This window comes from Equus quagga, chromosome 2 (genome assembly GCF_021613505.1).
Source record: "Equus quagga isolate Etosha38 chromosome 2, UCLA_HA_Equagga_1.0, whole genome shotgun sequence".
Classification (NCBI taxonomy): Eukaryota; Metazoa; Chordata; class Mammalia; order Perissodactyla; family Equidae; genus Equus; species Equus quagga.
The window spans coordinates 50,992,398-51,002,888 of record NC_060268.1 but is presented as its reverse complement, the minus strand read 5'-3'; the positions used below and the strand labels follow the sequence as shown (position 1 = coordinate 51,002,888).

Genomic DNA, 10,491 nt, shown 5'->3' with positions numbered 1-10,491 from the left:
TTGGCTTGAGAGCGGTATAGAGGAGGAGGGAGGGCATTCCTGGAAAGGGGGTGGGGTGGGGAGGTGAGGGGAACAGCATGAGCAAAGGCACGAAGGAAGAATGAATCTGCTGCGCGTTGAGAATGGCATGGAGACTTCACTGATTGGAGCCGGGAGTTCTTGCAGGGGGATGGAGGCAGCTATGATTGGATAGCTAAAGTGGGGCCAGATTTGGAGGGCTTTGAATGCCCGACTGAGGAGCACTCAACCCAGCTCCTGACTTGCGATTTCCGTTCAAGACTGAATTACCTAAAGGGTGGTTAATTCCAATGGGTGTTCTTCTTTGGGGGCTTCTGAAAAGTCAGCTTATCCTCTTACCTGCTTCCATTCTCTTCATTCACCCAGGGAGAAAGTAATCCTCACTTGTCGAGGGGAGGGAGGATAATGTTGATTAATTTCACTTCACTTGCATTGAAGATGCAAAAAAAAAAAATCCCATTTCCACGCCAAATATTAAATTTGGTTTCTCCTCCTCCTGCTCCTCCTCACGCAAGTTCTCTTTCTCTCGCCAGCACCTCCCCCACGTTTTCCTGCTCTCCTCCACCAGCTGGGCTAGTCCCCTCCTCAGCCCTGGCGGCGCGCGTTCTGGGTCCGGCTGGCCCGCGCCCGCCCTCCGCACCCGTGCGCCCCCCTCCCGGCCCCCCGCGCCCGCGCCGGTAACCCTCACACACGGGTCCACGCCCCCCCGGCCGAGCGGTAGGTGTTTGCCGTCTGCGCCGGGCCGCAGTGCGGCTGCGCGCACTGGGCTGCCTCCGGGGCTGGCAGGGCAGCGGCGGCGGCGTGGGGAGTGGCGTGGAGCCGAGCCTGGGGCTGCAGCAGCGCGGGGCCCCCGGAGTGGAAAGCCCCGGGGGCAAGAAAGGAAGGCCGGACCGCGGAGTCCCTGAGCAACTGTTCTCCTCGGATCGGGGGGGGAGCCTTGCCCCCGCAGCTCGTCTTCAGACGCCCCCTCCTCACCCCCCAGCCCCGGCCGCTGACGGGAGGAGGCGGCGACGGCGGCGGGGGGCTGAGGGGCGCCGCCATGCCTCTCCCGCGGTGAAGCGCCCCGGCCGCGAGGAGCCGCTCGGTTTCCCCGGTGATGTCCCCCAGGCGGCAGGCGAAAGCGACTCACTCGAGCCCTGGGGTAAAGGCCTAGCTTATCCAGCTTCCTTCCTCCTCCTCCTCCTCCTCCCCTCCCCCCCTCCTCCTCCTCTCCCCCTTCGTCCTCCCCTCCCCGTCTCTTCCCTCACCCTTCCCCGCGCCCCCATCTTCCCTCCCTCCCTCCCACCCCTCCAGCAGCGATGGCAGAGGAACAACAACAGCCGCCACCACAGCAGCCTGATGCCCATCAGCAGCTTCCCCCCAGCGCCCCCAACTCGGGGGTGGCTCTGCCAGCCCTTGTGCCTGGGCTGCCAGGGACAGAGGCCAGCGCGCTGCAACACGAGATCAAGAACTCCATCTGGTAAGAAGATCCTCCATCGCTGGGGTGAAAAAGCCCAGGCACATTTCTGCTGCAAAGGGGGTGGGGGGCGGCGGGCGGGGGAGCGGAGGAGGAGGCTGATGCATTCATAGAATGTGGGTATCCAGAGTCGGGTGCATATTTATAGGACCCCTGGAGGTGCGGGGAATTCGCATCAGCCCCCGGTCTCCATAGCCAAAAAATGCTTTTACCCCCTCCTCAATTGTGAGTGCAGATAAACAAGTTATTTGTGTTTTTCATTTATGTGTAAGAGGAATATGGGTCGAAATTAAGTCATATTGCATGATGGTGGCATGAATTTGGGACTGAGGAATGCGAAATGTGTTTACTCCTTTTTGCATTCATACAGGGAGGAAGAAGTGTATTGTGAATTTTCACCAAACAGACATTGTGCGTAAGAATATTAATATGCAGCACAAAACCTAATGTGTCTCTTCCTTTCAGTTGGTTTAGCTGCTGTTTCTGGATGTTTTTGCCTTTTTTCTGAAATTAAATTTCTCTTCCAGGGAGTTTATTCTTTGCATTGATGGTAAAGGAGGGTTTCTTTCGTGTAAGATATTTTAAGGTGATAGTTTACACTGTAAAGTGATTTTTTTAATTTAAAAAGATGTCTGTAATTTAAAATAAATGTCTTGCCGTTTCGTGTATCTTTTTTTAGAGGACATAGATGAAATATCCTTTGCTATTCCGGTACTCTCTTGAAGGAGAATTTCCAATATTTCAGCATTAGATTAAACTCTGAAAGACTGGGGGCAGTCTGGCAGTCTTTTAATAATTAAATACACTGAGTTAAGTCTGTCCTCTGTTAGAAGCATTGCAAATATTCTTTGAACATGAACTTACATTATTTTTGTAGGATTTTTCATTAACTGACATTTTTTAAAAAGTGTAGTGTTCTTTTAAAAATGGAAAGTAATATTAGGAATTTGGTCTAAGAGACTGCTTTTAATAGAAGTTTAAAAATAGAATTAAATGTTGTATAAAAAAAGCTCTAATTTTAAAAATGAGATCTTGCATGTCCATCATTGAATATGGCTACTAAAATATCAAAACTCCTTGCTTTTATATTGCAATTTAAAAATAAATATATCATAAAACAGCTGGTGTTGCAGTATAGTATTTACACAGTTAAAAAGTGACAATTTTTAAATACAAAATTAAGGTTTGTTATATAGTAATTTTCATTAGTTTCTTGGCATACATCCATATTGTCATGATGCTAATATGAAGTAGGTCAGTGCAGGCTTTAATAGTTTCTTACTACACAGTAGTTGGCAGCTGGGTATCTTGCTTTCAGTTTTAATTTTAAAATGAAATTTAAATATTTTAAAGGAGAATTTTTTTGACTTTGACAGTAGTCATGTTGTGGCAACTTGAATAGGTCAGATAAATAGGATTGTCGTGTGTGTGTGTGTGTGTGTGTGTGAGAGAGAGAGAGAGAGAGAGAGAGAGAGAAGGCTTTATTTTTTGATGGATACCCTCACTCCCTTTTTAAGCTGTAATTTAAAGTAAGAGATGGTTAATCTCCAGCTTGCCATCAAGGTTTCCAGAAACCAGAATGGGTTTTTTTCCCCTAACTTGATGTAACTTGGTGTCTCTGAAACCATCATTAAATTGAATTAAGCACCTTGATTTTTACATTGAGGTAAGATTCATCCAAGTTGAAGGACTAAAATCTTTTAAGAAAGGCAAATTAAGAAAGTTGAATTAGTAATGTATATTTTATTTTGAGAACAATAGAGGAGAGGAACCTTCACTTTATATTTTAAAAATAAGAGTGAATTGTATAGGCAACTGACTGAAGTGTTTGAATAATAATGGTAGTGGAGCCCTCTTTTTGGTAAATCTTATGATTTGATTATTCTTTCATTGGTAATTTATATTTACACGTCCATTACAACTTAACTGCACTGACTTTAATGTGAGAAAAACTTATGCTGAAGTAGAGTGCACTTCAGTTTTTGGTACTTGCTCTGAAAAATAATGGGCAGAAACACCCTGATCCCCAAATGTACAATTTTACATCTTTATTTTAAAATTTAATGGCACACTTACTAGCATTTAATTTTCAACTTTAGAAATCCTATTTGCTAAAGTGATTCCTTTATATTATATTTAAAACTTTAGAATAGTAGATATAGTTAATATATAGTTTCATATCCCCTGGTCCACAAGACTGTTTTTACATTCATCAGGTGACTGTGTGAAATAAAGACATTAAAAAGTGAAAGCTCCTTCACTACCATCTCCTCCTAAGAAATAGTGTGTGTGTGTGTGTGTGTTTGTATATATATAGATATATATATGTTAAAATCATTTTTAGTACGTAAAATTGCAATTCTTAAAGTATCTCATTTTTTTGAGGCACCAGTATCTTTTTACCAATTATTTTATCACCTGATAATGTTCTGAGGGATTATCAGTTTTGTACTCCTTCCTGTATCAACCTTTGGCAGCATTACTAATCAGAATTTAAAATTACATTAAACAGAAATGTGGCATTTAAAAATTATCAAATGGGTTTTGCATTTAGATCATAGTTTTAAATTATTGGACTTGCAGATCACAAACAAGTCTGTACTTGTCTTCTTATTCTACAAATATAAATATAGTGTGTGATGTAGGCCTTTAGCTGGACAATGAGTTATTTATTATCTCAATTCATAATTAATTTATTCTGTTTATTAAGCTAAATTGCTGTTTGCTAGAAGTATGTTCATGGTAATTTCAAGCATTGAATGAGTCTGAAAAAAAGATTAAGTATTCAAAGTTGAAATCATGGTACTTAGATGAGATCAGAAACTGTTTCTTAAGAATTAGAAATATAATGTTTTTTTAAGGTAGTTCTAGAAAGTAAAGATACTGCTAACTTGATAGTGTTGTAATATTTGTGTAATATACTTATGAATATCTTCATCTACAGTCCAAATTAACAAGCCTGCACCTTTCTTGACCTTCCTCATTCCCACCCCGTAGACAAAGGTCCGAATCACTTACACTACTCACTTGAAAGGAGATTTATTGGCAGAGGTGTGTTTTAGTACTCAATATGCTGTAAGGATGTTGTTTATATTTTCTAAAAAGCAGAACTCTAATATAAACTTCATTTAAAAAGAAAAAACTAGTAGCCTGTGTCTTTTTTCTACCTGGAGGCTCATACTCAAACCTGAAACAAAGCCACAAACTAACCTTGCTGCAAACTCCTTTAACTTCCATTGCACCCCTCTTTGGTTGCCTAAAGAATATCAGAGCAAGTTTTTTCCTTCCTCTTATCTCCCATGAACTATCTTCATAGTTTTTTAAAAAATGAAAATTTGTATGTAGTTTACACAAAAAATTTACTAAGTGCTTTTCTTTTTCTTTTTAAAAAGCAGTTTTACTTGAAACCTGATAAAATAAAATTGCTATGGAAAAAATAGGATAGAAAAAATTACATTTGAGATCTCTTCTGCCTGTTTGTGGTAGTTATGTTTGAGAATAATCATGCCTACATGGATGGGAGTGATTAACATATTTGCAATTAGTCTGTCACATAGACAACAAACCTTTGCCTAGAAATTCAAAAGAAACTCTGATGTTTTATTGTAGAAAACGTTCTAATACTGTATTTACTTAGCAGATTCAGGGATTCTTAAAAGAATTAGTTAATGTTATTTTTATTTATAACTTTTTATTTGCGAGTAAGATCTTACAAATCATTTCTTAAAACAATCCTAAGGTGTGTCCTTGTTGTACCCACTTTATGGAAACAGATGAATTGAATGACAGGGAAGCTATAGGATTCCTCTGATTCATTATCAGGCCCCGGAAGCAGTGCTGGGGCCAGAGTTGCTTGACTTTATATCATCTTGTAAGTCATACACACTTCTGATTCTGGTACATTTTAGGCTTAGAATTATAATCAAAGTAGAATTATATACGTGGGCCATTTGGATATTTTCTAAATTCTCATTTAAATTCAAATGGAGCAATTTTTTTTTTTAACTTTCTTATTTCTCAGTCACAATAAGCAAAGTTTGGTGATCTGTAAGATTTACCTAGTAATGTCATATTAGTCCTGATTTCTGTCCCCTATCCTAGAACTCAGTAGTTCAGTTTTGTGTTTGGTTCTGAGTCAGGCAGTTTATTATTTCTGTCTGAGAAATAGTTATTGTTCTTTCAACTGTAGAAGGAAACATTCACTATAAAGCTCATAACTTTAGAGTTTACTTTAACCATAAGCCCGTGATCTTCATTTTGCTTTAATATTAGACAGTGACTAGTACATCAGCTGGTTTTCATATATTTTTGATTAGTTGGTTGACCTGCTACCTGCCCTGAGTTCAGCTTGTCTTCTACACCAAGCATACCAAAGACTTAGGGTGCTTTCTGCTTCTCTGGATTGAGGCCAGCTGTGATGGTTGCATCCCAACACTAACTCTCTGATTCCAGAAAGAAGGCAGTTCCTTACTCTCTGTTATAATTCGAAACTGATGAAATTGTCTTCTCTATTAACTAGAAAGGCAAGTTAAGCAATTTCACGCCCCTCGACTTTCCGGCCTTGGTTAGCCTAGGTAGTGGATCTGTGTGTATAAATAATTGACCAATTTGCTCTCCCCACTGGAAGGTGTCTTGAATGATGTTATGTGTAGAGCTGATTTGGTTTCTGTCTCGGAAGTTTTTGGTATTACTGGGGGAAATGAGCTTGACAGTGGTAGAAAAGACAAGTGACTTATTTATTATGAAGGATATGCTTTGAATAAAAACAGATCAGATCACCTTTTATATTAGAAAAATAATACACACTAAAATTGTACAAATGAAAATAATTAAAATAAGCATTGTTATTTACTCAAATTTGAACACTTTAAGCAAGAACAGTGTGTAAGTACTCACCTGGGTGCCTGCTATATACAAAGTGCTAAGCTAGAGACTGGCATTTGAGGAATGTCCATTCACTTGTAATATTAACCTAAGCAAAAATGTGCAATAAAACTTCTCTTTTATTTAGTTAGGGGACCAGGGAAAGAGGTGACAAGTGCCAAACTGTTAATTGTGGGAAAAGTAGACCTTAGTTTGCTTGTCTATAAAAATGAAAGGTTTATATTAGACAACCTTGCAAGTTCCTTTAGCTTAAATTTCTATGACTCTATTACTAAATTAATATTGGCAGCAATAATAAAGCATAGCTTGAGCACAGTGAAAGATGAACAGAATTAACTAATCACAGGCAATCAGCAGAACATTTTCAATGGACAGATTATTAGGATTTGTCAGTGTTTCCTTGGGTGTGAGCCCAGGAAGCCTATCTGAAGGTGTTATTCACTTATTGTTACCTTGTGCAAGAGTTCTGTTATGTAAGTGAGATTCCGCCTGCAAATATTTAGTGAGCATGTATTATGTTTAAAATATGCTAAGAGCTGTTGATTATGCAAAATATGTAGGGCTATGCAGTAATCTCTGTTGTTGGAGAGTTTACTAGTTGAGATTGCAATAGGGGGGCTATTTGTGTGCTTGTTCTGTTTATAAATAGGTGCTCAGTACTTATAAGCACTTCACAGAGGAACTTTTTCCTGTAGTAATAATGTAATATTTTAAGGCAGTAGTGAATGTTGTATGGTAAATTTGGTTATGTAAATAAGAAAGGTGTGTATTCTTTTCAGAATAATTTAGTGTAGTGTTGCGCTTTCACTAGTTTTCATCTTCATCTAGGATAGACATTTTAATGCGTAATTGTGACAGGGTGTTAAGAACAAGACAATAAGATGGTTACTCCCTGTCTCTGACCAAACTAGACCACTCTTATCCAGTACCTCCTTTTCCATTAGTCTCCCTATATTTAGTTGCTTTCTCAAGGGTTCTGTGAGTTCAGGTTAAAGATGAGTAGCATAGACCAATAGGAGGAAGAATCTTCTTGCCCTTCGCAGGATAATAAATAAGGAACAATAAGGTCTGAGACTTTAATGCACTTGACTTGAGATTAAAGCATTTCACACTTAACCGTAATCCATGTGAATAAAAACTTTAAAACATGATTTGATTTTTATTTCTTGAGACATTTACTTTTTTCTGTTTCATGCACAGAAACCTCCTATTTGTAAGAGGAAATAGAAAACAATGAGGTTTGGTTAATTATGCACAATACCTGTATCAGGCAACTATTAAAGTAGCTCCTATATATATTACAAAAAAATTGTGTGGGAAGAGAGATTTTGTATTCCTCATATCTTAGAACAAACTGAAAACATAGAGATATTCCTTGCTATTTGAATTTCTATTCGGTTTTTTAATTCAGAGAGAGAGAGGTCAGAGTGACAGATTCCAATCTATTATGTTTTGTTATTTTGGAAGACAGGAGTCCGTATGGTGTGAAATACCATCTCCTCTAAATAGCCTTATCTAAAAAAAAAAATTTATGTGAACCCATTCGTGTCTGAGTTCAAATAGCAAAGATTCAGATAGCAAAGAGTGCACTCATTGCAACACAGGGTTAACAAGTTGATTTGAACTTGCTTGCCAAGACTGATTGATTAGTGATGCCTCCCAGGAACATGGGGATAGGAAGTGATGGTACATATGCCCTACAATTACCTCCCCTTTTCTTTCTGAAATCTGTGAGTTTTAGAATTTGAGCTCTATTAACAGGTAAAGCGTCAGAGCTGTTGGTTATCTTGGAGGGTATGAGTCCCGAGGGGTATGGTATTGCCATTTATGATGCCTAATTTTAAGATACAAATCAAGTATGGAGAGCACTTGGGTCTGTGTTTTTCTTTCTCTGCTTGTATTCTTTTTATTTTTCTGTGGCTCTCCTACTTTGATCATCTTGTACTGCCAAGTAGCTACAAGATAAGAACAGGGGATTACTGTATTAGTGGCTGCTTCAGTTTGCACTATCCATAACCCTTTTTCTTTGCTTTCATTGTCTTGTGTCTCTGCCTTTGCCTGTGCTGGTCACTTTACCTGCTACCTTAAAAACCTTTCTCTTTTTTCTGCTGATATAGATGTCTAACATTAAGATCTAACTCATGTGCCTCTGCTTCCATGAAGCTTTCCCAACTCCCAGGGAATAGTGATCTGAGTTGTGTAAATTAATTTTTTTAGTAATTTAGACTGGGCTTACCTGAGACGAGTTTGTTTTAGTGAATTTTTACTGAATTTAAATGAAACATTCTCATTTTCTAATATGCAAAGTTCATAGGAATTCAGAGATTGAATATACGTGAAGCAAAGCAATCACTGCATAAGTAACTTAAAATATGACAATAAAATATTACTGGTATATGGGGTATTAAAGAACTTGCCATTGTTTTTGCAGTACATATGAAATTTTAAAAATTTAATTGGATAAGAGTGTCACTTCACTGAAATCTTGCTTGGAGTAAAGTTGGTGCTTCTGGGAGCCTGGGAATGTATTTGAACAAGATGCTTCAGTTAATGTCATTGACTTTCCATTTTGATTGCAATCATTAGCTCTATTAATTGTATGTGTATGTAATGATATAAAATTTAACTGTCAGATTATTAAATGCATGGTTCCTTTTTCTGAAGCAGGAGATACTAGCAAGCAGTGTTTGGCCAAATTCTATATACACAAGTTTCAAAGAAGTGAGGAGGTCAAAGACTAGTTCTAATTTTACAGAATCAAGTGGTCAAGGAAAACCAAATTTGGTACACATTTATTTTAATGTGTACTACATACAGGCATAGGAAGATTAAAAAGTAATAAGACAGGGGTGGGCCCGGTGGTATAGCGGTTAAGTTTGCATATTCTGCTTCGGCAGCCTGGGGTTCACTGGTTTGGGACCCAGGTGCCCACATGGCACTGCTTGACAAGCCGTGCTGTGGCAGGTGTCCCACATATAAAAGGTACAGGAAGATGTGCACAGATGTTAGCTCAGGGCCAGTCTTCCTCAGGGAAAAAAAAGAGGAGGATTGGCAGCAGATGTTAGCTTAGGGCTAATCTTCCTCAAAAAAAAAAGGTAATAAGACACTATCTCTACCTTTAAAACATTCACCCCTTGTGTGCTAGTTGTATGCATCATCACTTGAATTTAACAAAAATAAGATTTTGTTAAGTGCAGTGATGTTATAATCAATGGTATAAACAAATACAGAATTAGATGAGAGAGGGATTCGGTGAGGACATGATATTTTTATTGGCAAAATTGAGGATGGTGGCCTTAACAGAAAATCAACGGACAGGCTATTGATCCAAATCCATTTAACACTGTGCTTACTGGGAAATCTTTATTCCTGCTAGCAAGGAATTCAGAGTTGTTGATGACCATAAGCCTTGCCAGTAATGAGAATAATTAAAGGAAAATAGCTTAGGACAGAATTACCTTGACTGTGAAGTGGGGTTTCCACCAATCACAATCCTCTCATCTGAGTTTTACAATGGCTGAAGAAAGAATATTAAGTAATAATAGAGAAGAAAAGGATGGAGGCAGCTGGGGCAGAGGACCAGGAACTGCACCAATAGCAGTCCTGAAAGAGCACTGTGTACCCTGAATTGACTCTCAGTGAATGTAGGGGTCCCTCCTTCAGCCCATATCTCGGCTCCTATATCTTGGCCCTTGTATCTCTGTACTTTTCCGTTATTGGAGGCAGTTTGTTTTTCCCTTTGGATTCATCCTTTTCCATATATTTAGGGAATTTGTTCTAACACATACCCTGTTTCTGTCAGCATCATCTCACTGTGATTTCCACGGGCTGCTTTTCCTGTGACTTTAGACGTGCTTATGACTTCCTTGAAGCAGCAACAACAATCTTGGAGAAAAAGTTTTTGCAGTAAAACAGAGCTGATCTCTCAGTGACCTAAAGAGCTCACTCATAGCCATAAGAAAAAAAGTTGTTAGGTAATTGAATGAAGAATGTAAATACTCATTTTATAAGAAGAATAATCTAAATAACATAAACAGCTAAGAAGTATGCAAAAATCTTTACTCTCAATAATAAAAAATAATTAAAGCAGAAAAGTACATTTTTTGACCACTAAGAAAAGATTCAAGAAATAC

At 38.9% G+C, this 10,491-nt stretch overlaps 1 protein-coding gene across 3 annotated transcripts in view; it reads left to right on the top strand.

Moving 5' to 3' along the window:
* The first annotated feature begins 726 nt into the window (after nucleotides 1-726).
* Nucleotides 727-10,491, top strand: part of RFX7 (regulatory factor X7) — a 127,161-nt gene continuing 117,396 nt past the window's right edge. The window contains exons 1-2 of one of the 3 annotated variants that reach the window (XM_046653954.1): nucleotides 727-735; nucleotides 1,312-1,477. In XM_046653954.1, the coding sequence (XP_046509910.1) occupies nucleotides 1,317-1,477 (161 nt within the window). In that variant the 5' untranslated portion in view covers nucleotides 727-735; nucleotides 1,312-1,316. Of the gene's footprint in view, nucleotides 736-1,024; nucleotides 1,160-1,311; nucleotides 1,478-10,491 lie in introns of those variants that run through there. The other 2 variants (XM_046653952.1, XM_046653953.1) reach the window with 2 other exon arrangements.